Below are 17,148 nucleotides of genomic sequence, written 5' to 3'. Positions count from 1 at the left end.
AGCACAGAAATTATTCGTCCTTTGAAACAAATATGCTGTCGAAAGTTCCAGTTAAAATTTATCGACAAGGATATTGTCGTTTACGATCAACGAAAAGAATTATCACTTGCTACAGCACAATGGAGATACTGATTTAGGATTTAAAGATAGAAATGCTCCATTTATCACTTGCGATACGATAGAGGAGGAATGTAAATTAAATACCTACACAACGATTGAGCACTAGCAAGGATATTGGATTACAATGATAGTTAAGGAACTTAGATTTCCATCAAACCTCTTGATTTTTTCGGCAAGTAAAGTAATATGCGTAAATAATAAAAAGTACAAAAATATAAATGAAAAAATTATATGTACTTCAGAAAAAGCTGAAATATGGCAACAAATTGAAGGTCATTAAGTATTCTTAATATATCTAACTCAGATATGTTTACGAATAGACTTTCGAAAAGGACGATTGGAAGACAATTTTATATGTTTGAATTTAGAAATGTTATTTTATATCGTTTATATCGACTTTATAATCTTTGTATATTTTGCAATATTACACGATAATTTTTAGAATTGATGACCATTTTTTAATAACAACAGTACAAAATTTTAAGCCACACATTCAATTTAGATTTTAAAATAAAGGAAAATGGCACCAGTTCGAAAAATAATGAAAAAAGAGGTCAAGCACAACTGGATTAAAAAAACATTCTTTAAAACTTAGGCGTATCGACATTCTGAAATATTTTATATACATACCTAAAACAGTATTTTATAAAACTTGGATATATCAAGATCTATAGAAAAGCGTCCTGTAGGATCGAAAATGGGGGACTACAAACGATGGCACTTATTTTCATTTAAAAAGTGTTAAATAATTTCTTCCAATTTACCTAAAATAGATTTATTTATCTAAATTCATTAGAAAATGAGGAAAAATGCAATTAATCCTATCTGAACTTTTCTTAAATTCATATAATGTAACTGATGAAAAACAGATTCTGTTGTCTTTCATATCTAACTATTAAAATTGCTCTATTTAAACTGACTTTTAGCTTTTGAAGAGAACCAAGTGTTTTATAAATGCGGAACATCATCTTTCTAACATGATTTTACCGCAAACTATTCTATTCATCCGAAACAGGTTTCTTAATACAATCAAAAACCAACATTACTTCTTTATTAATACAATGTTGCTTATGTGCAATATCCAGCATGAAAGGGTTAAAGACAAATCACAAACTAAAAATTTGTTGGTAAAATACTATCAAATAAAAAGATCTCGAAACTGTATCAACAAATTCGAATTACACGTGGTCGCACAACCTCTCGATACGGATAGTTTGACAAAATTTTAGCATGTGCGAGAGTCTACATGCTACCGGCTTGTTCTGAAGAAACTTTTGGTCGCGTTGGAGCGCCTCGTACCTGAAGTCTTTGGCTGGATGTAAGAGCGCTACGGCTTCCGATAGTTGCTGCTTCGTCAGCGGAAGTCAATGGACCGGCATATATATTCCGTAAAGGGTTCGATGTGTGTCACGCGTAATATCGAAAGCACAATTAAATTACAAGACGAGGCAACGCATTGCACGGCTGCCCGGCACCAACTGATAAGCCCTGGAGAACAGCATGGCTTGCATCTCTCCACCTCTCTTCAAGGAGATTCAATCTTGCTTTCCATCTTCCGTCATCGGGGAGAAGAGACAATTACAGTTGTTCGTGAATTAGCATGTCGTGCGCGCAGAGAAAGGAGCCTGCATGCTCTGTCGCCGGCTGCGATCGCGTTCACTTCGACCGTTTGTAACAAGCTGCCATATGTATGTATTGGCGCTTTTGACTTGATCAGGTTCACTATAAGCGTTAAGTAAATAAGATCATCGGGAACGAGTTCAGCAAAAGATATAGAATTTTTTTTATGAAAGAGATGTCAGAAAAGATTGAATTTAAGAGAGTAAATACACTCATAATTAGGTGCGGATGTTCATTTATTTATAGGAAATTTCAAAATGCGAAAATATACTAAATGCATATAACATGAAAAGTTATCAAAATGGTTATTGTTAAGTTCAATTTTTCCATAACTTTTGCCACTGAAGTCGGTAATGATACCATAATATGCTTCTAAAATAAAACGTAGAAAGTCATAAACAGCTCTATATCACATACGTCTTCATTGAACGTTTAGAAAGAAGTTAAACAAAAGTTAATCTAATAATGATTCAATTACGAGGGAAAAATTAATAACTGTGAACTATGCGTCAAGAAACATACACAACAGTAAAGTCTTTCATTCATAAATAATTTTTCATTGCATCCCCTCAAAAGGAATGATCAACAGTGAAATCATTATTAAATGTAAAAATAATTTTATAGAACGCGTAATATTTAAGCTGAGAATGCTTGCTGAGAAAATTCATCACACGACGTTTTGTTTAGACTGAGAGAATTAATAGCGTTAGGTAAGTGGAATTAAATATTGTATTATTATTCAATATCACATGAGAAATAGAAGAATTATTGTTTGTAGCGATTACAAAGAATAGTATGTTTGTATTTAATTACAAACAATAACGTATTTGATGTTATTAGAGGATGGTAATATTAAAACAAGATTTGCATAGAGTGAAATATCACGCGTGATAGCCTGTGACATTCATTTTTATCGCTATGTTTTCCATTGTACGCGACATCATCGTAATGGAGAAAGTGGCTTCACACCAAACCGCACAAACTTGAACACTTTCTTTGTTGTGCAACAAAACTGTTGTAATAACACACTCGAACGATCTTACCACTGCTCTTTCATTGTCGTTGTGACAACTCAAATAATTGAACTCCTTTTGCTTCTAATCAGGAAGTTCCGATATCTCCAGATAATATTTTTTTATTTATTTATTTATTTAAATTTTACAATTTGTCCAGTAGGACATTTGGCAAAATATTATAGCTTAGTGGTATAATAATATAGCATATGGGTGGCTACCCCCAGCGGGTACTATCTTCGTGTTTGTTAGGTTATATCCTTTGTGATCCAGATAATATTGAATTACAATTTCACTATTCCGCATAATCTTCAAACAAAAGTAACAGATCAAAAATTTCTGATAGATCATTGCCTTGCCAAATTACTTAGCATGCGTTTGATTTTGAAGTTATAAGATAAGTGGTATGCTGTCCCTTATAAGGCACCCTCGCCATAGGGTAATATTACCTTACATATTTAGGGTACAAACCAGGAACTCTAACTGTCCTGGAAACGTGTGCATACCTACCTAGCTACTCTTATACTTGTCGGAGAAGAGTCAGGAACAGGGTTGCGGGCGTTTGATAGACCTCTCTTGGAGTTGGCCAGCGTTGTGTTATAACGAAGATACGGCCTGATACAACGAGTATGAACACTACCGATTCGACAATCAACATTAGGCACTCGCGACACTAGTGATAATGGTCTTAGGTTCGATAACGAATCCACGGTCAACGGGAGGGTAGGTATACTTGCTCTAACTCAAACGTGTACTACTCCCTTCGCCGATGAAATCTCGAGAAAGAATGAATTTTCGTCCCAATGACGCTACCGAGGCCATCTATGGTGGGGTGTCTAAGTACAAGATCCTCGGATCGATGTCGCTGTCGATTGGTCGATTTGAGACAAAAGCTGCCTGTCCGTTTGCACAAATCTTAATTGCCGAAAAACCGAGGTTTTACGGCGGGTCCTCGGGCTAACCAGACTTGTGCTGTGTACGTGCCTCAACATCAGGTATTCATTGTCCTAAGGAACCGTTAGCATGTTTTACTGTCCGATACCTCTATGGGTAGTTCCTTTAATGAGGGTCATAACACCGCTCCGCACCTTTCCCGAGCTGTAAACCTAATGATTCCGAGGTCAGGTAAAAAACACCGGAAAAGACCCAGCCGGAAAGGCACGATGGACAGACGAAACCCAACGGCTGGTAGAGAGAATCAGCAATGTAGGAGGACAGTTGATCATCAGACATCGTACCGTACGGTTGAAAGACTTCACTTCTAACAAGATCTTACCACCGCCGTGCATCACATCACACGTTACGTTTATACAACAAGTTCAACACAGTGCTGGATTACTCTAACACTCGATCTATTAAACTTCCTCCACCTTGAGCGTTAATTCATTCGAGGTACGCGATATCGACCGATCGGTTTGACCTGACCGGTTGCTCTTTAGTCGAGAATTCGCAACATACGTACATCAACGTCCTTAAGTCTTTTGATATCTAGAGCAGTTCGATTAAACAGTTGATATTTCTATTATATTTTCAAAATTATTATCGAAGAACGGTTCTTCACTATTAATTCTTTATTTCTTACCAAAGCTATAACCAAATTATCGTGATGCTATATATCTGTACCAACCGTAGACTTAAACTTGTATCGTTGCAGCATACACGCATTGTTGTTCGTTGGAGAAATTTTGGGTGGATCTTCTCTTCTCTAACTTGTGTATTTTCTTTAAACTTTTTCCCAGAAGAAGAACTTACAAACTCAACTACAACAGATAATACCTATTTGACTCGAAACAGAAATGTTTTCGCCTACAGACGGAAAAACATCAATTTCTTTAAATTTCAGAAGATTGAAGACTATTAGTGGAAGAAACAGCGACGAGAAAAATATGAAGTGAATCTCTGGTATCCCATTTTATAGCTACTTAATTAATTGAGCAAATTGCAAATGGAATGTCATGTTACCACAAAATTAACTTAAGGAGCTAATATATACAGGATGGTTGGTAACTGGTGGTACAAGCGGAAAGGGGGTGATTCTCCTCGAAAAAAGAAGTCGAAAATCTACAGTGAAATCCGTTATGTAGTATCGTGGACGAAAGGCCTAAGAAATATCGGGCGAACTATGAACAATGTCGCGAGAGCCGAGGCGCCGTCGGGCCCATCAATGTGTCATCGGTCTTTTCAAGTGCATAGTTTCGTGGAAAAGACCTACGTGACCCTGGCCACGAGCGCTTGCAGAACACGTGTGCGGTGGGCCTAGGAAAAAGACAACGGAATGCGGCAACGGCCAGAGCGTTAGTCGAAAAGCAGAGTGCGAGTCGAGCGGAGACAGAGGTTGCGAGTGGCGCTGCCGAGAGAGTGTGGATTGCGCTGTTTTCTGTGCGTTTGGCGTGAATAGTTCAGGTTGAACAACAATCGTCTTTTTCTGTCTGATTAACATCTCTATTGTCCACTCTTTGTAAACACATTATATCACGATATTACATTTTTTGGGGGCTCGTCCGGGATTGGACAAGACAGAAAACGAAACGGTTTAACAGAGCTATTCGAGCTAGTTGTGAATTTACCGGTACGCGGTGCGGTAAAAGACGATATCGTTGACGGTTTAAGTTTGTGTAGTGTGAAAAATGGCAAACGTCGGGGACGAGCGATTGTCGGGTGAAGAGGGTTCGACGCTGGAGGAGCTGAGGAGTAAGCTCGCGCGAATGAACCTCCCTATATCGGGTGCGAGGTCAGTGCTGATTGCAAGGCTGAATCGGGCGTGTAGGGCTGGACAATCGTATCGTAAGGGATCGACGGGCGGTGAAGAGCTAACCGGTCAACGAGATCTAGGAAACGTACAGAGAGCTGAGCGTGATTGTAACGAAGATGAAGATGTTGAGAAAATGAATACGAAGGAGTTGAAGGAGCGCCTCGCTAGTTTGGGTTTAAAAACGACGGGAAGAAAAGTAGAATTACGCGCACGGCTACAAGCGGCCATGGATGGTAACGACATATCGTCGGAAGAAGAAAGCGACGACGAAAGTGAGGATGAAGATGACAAGAAAAACGCAAGAGGATACAAAAGAGATGCGCGAAGGGTGTATCAGGACCGCGATGAATATTGTCGAAGGGCATGCGTTGGTTCGACACTGAGTTTTAGAGACGTCGAAGATGCATTAGAGTCGTTTAGTGGCGACAAAGGTGAAAATGTCGAACGATGGTTCGAGTCGTTCGAGGAAGTCGCTGATACGTGCATGTGGTCGGATGGGCAGAAGGCAGTCTACGCCAGGAAGCTGCTGAAGGGATCAGCGAAAATATTTGCGAGATTCGAGTGTCATGCCAGGACTTGGCATGAGTTGAAGAGGGGGCTAGTGAAAGAATTTTCGGGGAAAGTCAACAGTAGGCAAGTTCATCAGAAACTTGAAGAAACGAAAAAGGAGAGTGATGAAGCATGTTTGGCTTACATGTACCGCATGCTCGAAATAGCCAGCCATGTGGACATGGAGGAGGAAGCAAAGGTGGAATACATAGTGGATGGAATAATAGACGGCGAGAACAATAAGGCTGTATTGTACGGCGCTACGTCAATCAAAGAGTTGAGGAAGAGGTTAGTGATGTACGAAGAGCAGAAGAGTCGCAGAGCAAAGTCGATTGTGAAGCCGGCTAAAACCCAGAAGAACGGGAAGCCCAGTCAATCTGTAGACGCAATGAAGAAAAGAAGATGCTTCATTTGCGATAGTGAGGATCATCTTAGTGTTAAGTGTCCGGAGAGGGGAGAAGGTGTTAGGTGTTTCGAGTGCAGCGGATTTGGACATATTGCAGCGAGGTGTACGGCACGACCGAAAGAGACTTGCGTAGTGTCAAGATCCGAAAAAGGGAAGTATGTGAAAGAAGTGGCGATAGATGACTGTAGGTTTGTGGCATTAGTGGATACGGCTAGTGATCTCACGTTCATCCGATCAGACGAGTATGCGAGGTTAGGGTCACCACCGCTAGGTAAATGCAAGTTTAAGTTCGACGGTTTTGGTTCCGCTGGCAATGAGACCTGGGGTGAATTCACTAAGGTAATGACGGTTGATGGGTGTAAACTGCCAATCACTTTGCACGTTGTTTCAAACAAAATATTGACGAAGCACGGCCTGTTGTTAGGCACTGATTTTCTGGATCAGGTAGAGTTACGGGTTAAACGGGGCGAAGTGACTTTCTTGCGGCTTGACGAACAGACTAACAAAGACGTGTCGGATGTGTTTAGAATTAACGTAGTAGAACAGACTGACGAAACAGACCTAACACACGTACAGGAACCGCATTATCGTGAAGCGATTCGAGATATCGTTAGGGGTATAGGCCGGAGAAGAAGCGAGACGTCGGAATAACCGCAAAAATAGTTTTGGAAAGCGACAAGCCGGTAGCGCGAAGACCGCGAAGACTGGCGCCGTCGGAAAGAAAGGAAGTAGATGATCTGATGGAAGCGTGGACAAACGAGGGTGTCATCAAATCGTCAGACTCGGAGTATGCGAGTCCGATAGGTGTAGTTAGAAAGAAAGATTTGTGTGTGCGTGCGGCTAGATGGGCCTTGTTACTAGGCGAGTTTAAGTATCAGGTGTGTCATCGGCCGGGGAAAAGTATGCAGCATGTAGATGCTTCGAGTAGGAACCCCCTGCCGAGCACTATGTATGTAACGGAGAGTGAAGACGGGCTGATTGCACGGTTGAGAAGGGCACAGAACAAGGACATTGAAGTTCGTAGGATTTTGGATGCCGCAACGTGCAGTCAGGCCGATGGGCAGGTAGTAAGAAACAATATTTTGTATAAGGAGTGTAAGGACGATGTGCTAATAGTAGTATCGAAGGTGATGCGGGCTCAAGTAGTCAGGCAAGCGCACGAGCGTGGGCATTTCGAGGTTACCAAAACAGAAGCTATGGGCAAGAAGGACTTCTGGTTCAAGGGGTTACGCGAAAAGGTCGAACACGTGGTATCCAACTGCCTTGACTGTAGCCTAACCGAACGAAACATAGGTAAGCTAGAAGGGAACCTGCGAAATTACAAGAAAAGAAGAAAGCGTGCGAAGCAGTACCGAAGGAAGGACCCGCACACACCTCGATTTTATGAAACCTTGGGTCCTAAACGCCGAAAGTGACGCAACTGATGACAGCGAGATAGAAGGCAACATCTGAGGGCAGATGTTATTGCAGGATGGCCGAGTGTAGTATCGTGGACGAAAGGCCTAAGAAATATCGGGCGAACTACGAACAATGTCGCGAGAGCCGAGGCGCCGTCGGGCCCATCAATGTGTCATCGGTCTTTTCAAGTGCATAGTTTCGTGGAAAAGACCTACGTGACCCTGGCCACGAGCGCTTGCAGAACACGTGTGCGGTGGGCCTAGGAAAAAGACAACGGAATGCGGCAACGGCCAGAGCGTTAGTCGAAAAGCAGAGTGCGAGCCGAGGAGCCGTGTGCGAGTTGAGCGGAGACAGAGGTTGCGAGTGGCGTTGCCGAGAGAGTGTGGATTGCGCTGTTTTCTGTGCGTTTGGCGTGAATAGTTCAGGTTGAACAACAATCGTCTTTTTCTGTCTGATTAACATCTCTATTGTCCACTCTTTGTAAACACATTATATCACGATATTACAGTTATAACGTACCGCACGCGTACCGAGCGAAAATTCAAAGTCGATTTTCTCGAAAACAAAGCCTCAAACGAAAAATTTTTATTCTATATTTTCTATTCTATATATTCTATATTTTCTATTATTCTATATTTTATTATCTTATCAGCTGTAAAACACGTGTTCGTTGTAGCAACACTGAAGACCAGAGTTTTCTTATACCAGAGTATAAGGACAACTTGATGAACATAATGCGTCAACAACTAGTAGATACTCGGCGGGTTCGCTAGCTACGCTCGTAAAGGGCGTATGGGGTAGTAAGATGTCGCGAGTTCGAGACCACTCCTGGGCAAGCCAAGGTGGAAAACCAAATATCATCTTAGAAGTATATACAACGGGCAAGTGGGCCCCCCCCCCTGCCTATAATGTTGTAGTGCTTTCTATGAGTGTTTGGGAAGTACCCCCGGAGAACGGTTTCACTCGTTGCTGAACTACACCTAGGCCCGCCCGTGGGGTTTTTAGCCGATAAAAATCCGCGGGATTTCCCCACGTAAAAAAAGGGGTTTTTTTTCTTTTTTTTTTTAATTTTTCCATCGAGACAACGATCTACAGTGAGATCCGTTATAACGAGACGTAATAAAGTGCACGCGTACCGAGCGAAAATTCAAAGTCGATTTTCTCGAAAACAAAGCCTCAAACGAAAAATTTGTATTGTATATTTTCGACTTCTTTTTTCGCGTAGAATCACCCCCTTTCCGCTTGTACCACCAGTTACCAACCACCCTGTATATAGCAGCGTAGCAGTTTAAACGTTACAGCTACAAAAATACTTTTCGCAGTACAGAAAATTTCTATGTTTAATTAGTTCTTAATATAACTTTGCGTATATTACACGTGTGAAATGCAACGTTATGTCACAAGATATTTAAAGAAAGAGGCCAATAACATATATAGATACATGTAGCACATTACGTAACATGTACACATACGACCACGAACGATGATAATGATCAACTATCACATATTATTAACGAAATACACAACTGATTCGCAACATCATGCGTCTGTCAACTCTCTTTGATGACATATGTCCAGGTTTGAACAGATGGTCGTTAGACGTACAGTTCACAGTGGCGAACGACTGAAAGTTACACATCAGTCAGTGAAAGGATACATTGCTTGTACCTATGATATGCGATATAGTTCAATAAATTAAAAAACGATAACTCAATCTTCTTGTTCCTTCTTCACGTATACTTTTAGCCGTCTGAATTCTTTAAACCGTTCGAGGCATTCAATTGCAGAGCATAAATCTTCCTCGTTCTTTTCTAGAGTTAATTCGAGGGAAGCGAACAGACTTTCGAGCTCGTGGCACGGCCACGTTTCCGTCGCCCCGACGATCGTTCGAAGCAGTTCCTCTATTTCAAACTCTGTCAGTTTCTCGTTGCTCGAAGCGGATAGATGGGACGGAGAATTTCTTGTACGTTTTGACGGTGGTCCTTCGCCTGATGCGCTGTTTTTTCTTTTAATGTTAATTTCTGGATAGAAAATTAAGTTCTTTTTTTAGCTAGGAATATTAGTATTGGCTTAATAGTCAAAATTTGCAGATATATTCTATAAAGTGCGGTTGTGCGAAATAGTTATATAAATATAGGTCATTTAAAGATTTACTAAAGAGTTATGATAAAAATAAGCAAATAAATTTTATTACTTGATTTAGAATCGGTCATCACGTGAGCTGATCGCACGGCGCATATTTTGTTGCGGACTCTGAGTTTACTCCTCCGTGAGGATGGCATCTCTTCTATCATTATCGCAATATTATTAATATTCTATGATACTTTTTGAATGAAAAAATTAAAAGATCTTTCACTTACGCGTCGAAAGATTTTCTGCGAAATCAGCACGTCCTGCCTGCTTTCGCTTCCTACCTGCTTCTTTTATCTTTTTTGGATTCATAACTTGTTCGAATTCCGCTAGTTAAATAATTACTGCTTATTAATTGGGTTTCATAAAAAGTAAATATCATAAAATATGGAAGAAACTCCTTTTCTACGTTTTTACATTTAAAATGAGGGTATTATATTATTATAATATATACCTTGTGAAGAACGATTAGATTCGAGGTCACACGCCGAGTGAACGAATAATTGCTTGAAAAAAGATTCTCGCTGTTGTTTTCCGGGGGGCATGACTTCGAATATTTCGCTTTGATGTTCATCGAATAAAGATACAATCTAGTAATTGAATAAATGAATAAAATGAGAAACGATATATTTCATTATTTTCATTCTTTTTTTATATATCATTACATACAGTTGAAGGACTTATAACAAAAACAACTCCTGTCCATGCTTGTCTTTTTCCAGAAACGCAAAAAATATTCTAACATCTGTAATCTCTGTTCAGTACATCTTAATCTTTCTTAACAAAATATTATTACAGGTCTACTTATACTTACATTATGGGAAAACAATATTTAATTAAATCATTAGATTGTGGATCTCTTCAGAATAATTGTTTTTATAGAGCTAGTTAATTTTTATCTAACAATAAATTAATACATACGTAATTGTTTATAATATCGATTCCACTATGTTATAAATTTCGCTTATGACTACTAGAATGTGTTATTATTCTTAAAAACCGAAAAGTGTGAAATGAGTTGTTATTGTTATCATCATTACTTTAAAAAAGATACCTTTTAAAGTTCGTAACATTTTAATATTGATTTCTGGAATCATAGTCTATTATTATCTTGCAACTTTTTATTAACATTATTATTGTTAAATCGATATTATGTGCTATTAAAGCACGACTTTAATCATAGTGTCCCTTACATCTGCTGGTAAATCTGCTTGTGAGCAATTGGCCGTAATCAAGATTAAGATATGCACCGATCGATCTAAGCCATGCATCAAAGAAGTAAAAACGACGCGTGCCGCTTCATCCACTAGATCCCACCAGGCTAAGATGTCAGGAATGTAGAGCAGCGATGGTAAACTTCTTCGAGCCATTTTCATTTTCTATCATTTAATTATCCAGATATCCATTAATTAAATCATAAACATAATTCGAATATTTGAACATTTTAGAAACAGTAAAACAAAAAATAATTCATACAGGGTATAAAAATAAAAAAACTTTGAGATATCTTTTATTCATTTTTTCCAATCTTTGTACGTCATTTTTTATCAATTTCATAAAACATCATTTCTTGTATCGAATACATAAAAAAATGTCCTATTCTCTAATCTTCTTATTTCCTACGTAGACAATACATAATGAAGAATATTTTACAAGATTTCATTTTTAAGTTATCACTTTATCAGCCTTAATTAATATTGTACTCTGGTATTAATAATATTTATAATAAATACTTGAATGAGAGCTTCCTCCGCAGCCCTTCCTGTTTCCTCGAACAAAGTTGTGACGTCTAACACATGACAAGGTAAATGTTCCAAGGTATGGAGTAATGCTGGTCCCAGATGACGAGTGTGAGAGTCATCACCGCACAATAAAATCCTCGGACAGCTGTTTGACCTCGATACAGCTCTACCAGTGCTGTAAGAACAGCCTTTTAAAGCTTTTTACCTTTCATATTATGAGAACCATTACGATCTATCTATAACCAAACCCTACTTTCATAGTGGTCGAAAATTTAACAGTTCAATGTAGCTTGATTAAACTAGTTTAATAATATCGTAAAAATTATAATATTATATGGAAAACGTCATAAATCATATCATTCGACCGAATATAAGCTTAAAAAATATTTACGCAGTGCTTTGATTAATTCGATCAAATTTATGAAGTGATATTATACAAATTTTCAATTTTTTATCATTTCTCAATTTTCGTGTACCCTTTTGATTTTTTAATATAAATTAAGTTTCTATCGTAGATTACGAATTTCTATGTAAATTTACATTTTTATGGACACAACTAAAAAGATAGAACTTACTGTGAGGGATTCGTTTTACTTATTGAAAACCATAAAGGATGTTGTAATCTAGATATTATACATATATGCATCCTGTGTATAGATGGATAAAAAATGCAAAAGATTTGTACAAATTGTCAAGGCTACTTAGCAAATCAAACAGTAATTCGATGCTTACATATCATTGCAAATTAACATTCCCGTTGGACAAAGAGTTTCGAGTTGTGACAGAATGCATGACAAATTTTCTTGAAGTAATGGCTGGATTTTATACGACAAAGATTTCACGGGTGCGATTGTAACACGATGCGATGCTGGCAAGATGTTCTGTTGTGCTCTTAGAAAATCTTGTTTCTCAACCTATTACGTTGACAATTACGAAAAGAACTTCATAAATTATTTAAGAAGGATTTATCTTTTTCAAATTAATTTAAAATGCAATATATATTTTTGTTTGCAACGATCACATTCCTTGTTTTATTATTCGATTAAACGTTATAGCCTCTATGTAGCGATCAGTTTAATATCAATCAGATTAAATATGCGCCGCTGGCAAATAAAGTAGCTATTTTATGATCCACGTAGCGTAGTAAACGTAATCTAATAGAAGTGTCCCGATCTAGATTTCTGGAGGATTGACTCATTGTTTCTTAATCTTTCTCCCTCTGCAATATCTTTTGTCAATGGGAATAGCTTGTGCAGGATATAGTTTGTAATTTAGGATTATGTGATTGAACTTTACTTTATAAAAAATAGCGGGTATCTTAACTATTATAAATATTATAAATAATTATAAATTTGTTCAGTTATCGATAGCCATTGTCGATTATAGAAATTTCTTTTTAACTACTTCTATTGATCGTCAACTTTTCTTAACATTATCCACTGATAATATTATCAACCCTGAATCAATTGTTCTACAGAAATTGACTAGCTTTAAATAAAACTGTCTTTCTTATCTTAAATCTATTATGAAATTCTCTTTTCATTACTTTAAGATGACGTTCATTAATCTGATACTTCGCAGTGGAAGTGTATATTTCCGGATAGAGTCTCCGAACACAGCACATTACCGCTTCGGCGCAAAGAGCTTGCAAGTCACTTCCACAAAATCCGACCGTTTTCGATGCCAGATACGCTAAAAATTTTTGCGGTGGTTTTTGCTTCCAACTTTTTATATAAACCTATGATCACACATGGTCTCTTTATTTTAATGTACTTGTTTTCGAAATTAAAGGAACGATGTACACATTAGATTGAAAATCCCTTTCAAAGAAATGCGAATGAATTAATTACACTACGTAATAGTTTATAATTAAACGTACTGAGAGTATTTCTTTCCTCGACGTATAACATGGCAACGGGAAGTATAGCTCTCTGTCGAATCGGCCAGGTCTTCTTAAAGCTGGATCTATGGCATCGATTCTGTTCGTTGCTCCAATTACTATGATCTCTGAATTGTTCTCTAAGCCGTCCATCAAGGCCAAGAGAGTGGAAACAATGCTGGCGTGCACAAAGTCTTGGCGGCTAGATCTGACTGGAGCTAAACCGTCAACTTCGTCAAAGAAGATTATGCAAGGCTTCGATTGTTGAGCCTGTAAGATCGACATGGTTTTCAGATCTTTTTAAATCAACCGCTGCTAAATATCTTTTAATTTGCAAATGCAATTTAAAATCTTTATTGTCTACAAATGAAACGAGAACAGGTATATGTTATATGTATTTCAACATACATATCTTAAAAATTAAAAGTACGATGGATAGGAAATTTTAATTTAAGTAAAACACTATATTAACCAGTGAAAAAATCTTCTGGAGCTTTTTCTCGCTTTCGCCGACCCATTTGCTAAGGCAATCGGAACCCTTACGAGATATAAAGGAAACCTTTCGTTCCGAATTACTACACTCTGCGGCTAAGGCGCTGGCGACCAGTGTTTTTCCTGTTCCTGCGAAACAGAGGATGTCAATCGGGAATCTCGTTTCCAACAATGTTCCGCTTCATTACGAACCGTAGAACGCTTTATTTTACCGGGAGGCCCGTAAAAAAGCAAACCCCTCGGTGGTTTCAGGTTGAACTTCGCGTAAATGTCACCGTACATGAGCGGAAATAGAACCGTTTCCTTTACAACACGAATCTGCTTCTCCAGACCTCCGATGCAAGAGAAATCCTTCGCGCAAGACATCTTTCACGATCAAATTGACCTCGAATCTTTTATTTTGCACACCCGACGAACATATTTTCATTCAATTATTTTGTATATAATCGTTCCTTAAATCATCGCCCGATGAAATACTCTTCGACTACTAGCATCGTTGATCGTACACGCGCATCGTGTATTGCTGGATATTTTACTGGAATTTTTCTGCGGCGTTTGACGATTGATTCAAGTGGTTTCACAATGTAATTTCATTATTTTTGACGTTTCGTCGATACAATTCCAACGAAACATGCGAATCGTGTTACGCTTTGAAGCAATGTTCGTGTAGTTCTAAGTAATATATAAGATATTATCATTACGAGTTTTTTCGATACGATAAACTGTATTTTGTTTCAAATTAAGGCTCTAATAAAGCGTATTTCTAATTATAATACTATAGAATTTTTCTAATATGTGAATTTTAAAAAGGAAAGATATAATATAATGTTCGTTTTGAAGCTTACATTGACTTTTTATTATTTTATATTTTTACTGTTGTAAAGACACGTATTAAACATTATGCATTAAGCAATAAAGTGAACGTTATTATACGATGTTACTTAATTATTCGATATATGTAAGTAATATGAATAATTGAAGCATATTAAAAATCTATATTTATTTCATATTTATAACATAACTTAAGATCTTTAATATGTACATAGACATTTTTAACTCGTTAATAAATTTTATGAAGGAATGATATCATACATTTTTATAAAGGAATAACAGGAATTTAGTAAAAGGTAATTAAAAACAAAGCAGATTATTACAATTATGAAATTTCAATTTATTATGCTACAATGAATGACAATAAAACTTATTACCTGTATGGTAAAATAAATAAGGCAGTGTATGCTCTTTTGTTTTGTTTCCTATACCTTCTACACATATGCTTCATACGTCTGAAACTACTGTCTGCCAAAGGTCATATTGTACGAACATACATATTCAATAAAAATTTCATTAAATTCGTAGATCAATATGTTCTTTGCAAATAGCAGCATTACAATCTTCATTATCCGAATATTTTAGCAAAGTAATTATATTAGTTAGTTCAAACGGCAGTGGTTACGGGAACCTCTCGATTAATACAATGTACATGTAATTACACAGTTTTTTTTTTGTCTTTTGCTTATTCTTGGTAATACAGAGATGATAGCACATCAGAAAATAGCACCAGAAATTATTCTTGGAATAATTACGTTTCGGATTTATTTATCATAAAGTGGAATGTAAAATATATCAATGGAAACAGAAAAGTCACAATGATTCAATTAATGTCCTTTTTTTAATCTGTATTAATTGTATATGTGATTTTTCTGTATCATTTGCTATTTATCAAGATTTACAATTCAATCTTTATCATTGAGATATTATACAAATTCTTTGGCAAATATCAGCGATATTTAATGGGTATACTTGAATTAAATAAAAGTTTATGGATACTATATTACTGAATTAAATTGAGCTGATAAAAAATATCTGAATATAGACTATACCATTAACATACAAATTTCAAACAAAATTTCATATCGCTGAACTTTTGTTAATGCTTTAGAAACTAGAAGCAATATTACAGCTTGTTTTTAGTACTTTAAATTTCTTGCTTCCTATATATCATGAGTGCTATAAATGATATCATATAATGGTAACAATATTTTTGTTAACTTAGTTCTCTTTATCTAACATCAATACCAATACTTATTCAATTTCCATAATGTAGCATTAGTTTATATAATGTTGATTATCCTTATCATAAAAGGATAGACACCTGAGCAAGAGAAAGTACAATATTCAAATCCTCAATTTTACTAAATTTCGTGTGAAGTGTCTTGATGTAAAATTAAATAAATTACTCAATTAAAAAGCATTCCAATTATTAAAAGTTCAAATTAAATTCTAAATCGTGCAGAAATACGTGAACTAATATTCCGTAATTTGCATTTGAATTCTTATAAAATCATTTGTATTTCATGTACAGTTATAAAAAGATATCTTAACAAAGACATTAACAAATATTTTAAAATTTTTTGAAATACTGCTACAAATTTTAGTGAACTTTTAAACATTAGTTCCTTTACTGTTAGTACAGTTTAATTTTATACAAAACAGTATACGTATGCACATGGAACATTTTTAATACTAATAATTAAATACAGAAATAGCTTTACACATAATACTAAATTAAATTATGAAAAGAATGCAAATTTTTTAAAAATATTATAATTAATTAGCAATGAAAATAAAATGATTTTTCTTGGCATGACATATTTTTACTGTAAATTATCTTCATTCATTCTTTGAACTCTAATATATCATCCTAAAACATCAAGCATATATCAAAACATTAAACATATAGATAATTGTCCTAAAAATTATATATATAAATTATTTTATTTCAAAATTTGGTATGTACACTAAAGAAATTCATCTAATAGAGTACTGAAAATTATTTTGCTAGTTCAATTTGAATATAGAGAGTAACACACAAAGGGAATAAATACTATGTAGTGAGCATTTCTAGAGTTCAGTCTTTTCATCCCTATATTCTAACAAATATTAAGTAATTTAATTACAATTTCGTAAAACTCAGTTATAATACTCGCTACAATTGAAAAATGAATTTTTTATAATATTTAATTTAATTTTCACATTCGTAAAGT

General features: G+C 36.4%; 2 protein-coding genes across 5 annotated transcripts in view; both read right to left on the bottom strand.

The window, feature by feature from the left end:
* Positions 1-1,583, bottom strand: part of LOC117241941 (collagen alpha-3(IX) chain-like) — a 28,972-nt gene extending 27,389 nt beyond the window's left edge. For all 4 annotated transcript variants that reach the window (XM_033508232.1, XM_033508234.1, XM_033508235.1 and 1 more), the window contains exon 1: positions 1,420-1,583. The gene's annotated coding sequence lies outside the window, so the exon portion shown is untranslated. The remainder of the gene's footprint in view (positions 1-1,419) is intronic.
* Positions 1,584-9,549: 7,966 nt separating this feature from the next.
* On the bottom strand, positions 9,550-14,839 carry LOC117241987 (ATPase family AAA domain-containing protein 2-like). Its single transcript, XM_033508313.1, has 11 exons — positions 14,314-14,839; positions 14,082-14,230; positions 13,610-13,879; positions 13,277-13,468; positions 12,463-12,644; positions 11,722-11,905; positions 11,182-11,367; positions 10,443-10,578; positions 10,219-10,317; positions 10,053-10,145; positions 9,550-9,879 (listed from the first exon to the last, which is right to left on the bottom strand). The coding sequence occupies exons 1-11, from the start codon at positions 14,465-14,467 to the stop codon at positions 9,569-9,571; spliced, it is 1,956 nt and encodes a 651-aa protein (XP_033364204.1). The 5' UTR covers positions 14,468-14,839; the 3' UTR covers positions 9,550-9,568.
* Positions 14,840-17,148: the final 2,309 nt, after the last annotated feature.

The sequence above is a fragment of the Bombus vosnesenskii genome, unplaced genomic scaffold (genome assembly GCF_011952255.1).
Source record: "Bombus vosnesenskii isolate JDL3184/JDL3185 unplaced genomic scaffold, Bvos_JDL3184-5_v1.1 scf7180000016262, whole genome shotgun sequence".
Classification (NCBI taxonomy): Eukaryota; Metazoa; Arthropoda; class Insecta; order Hymenoptera; family Apidae; genus Bombus; species Bombus vosnesenskii.
Note: the sequence above shows the minus strand (reverse complement) of the source record. Positions and strands in the feature narration are given on the sequence as shown.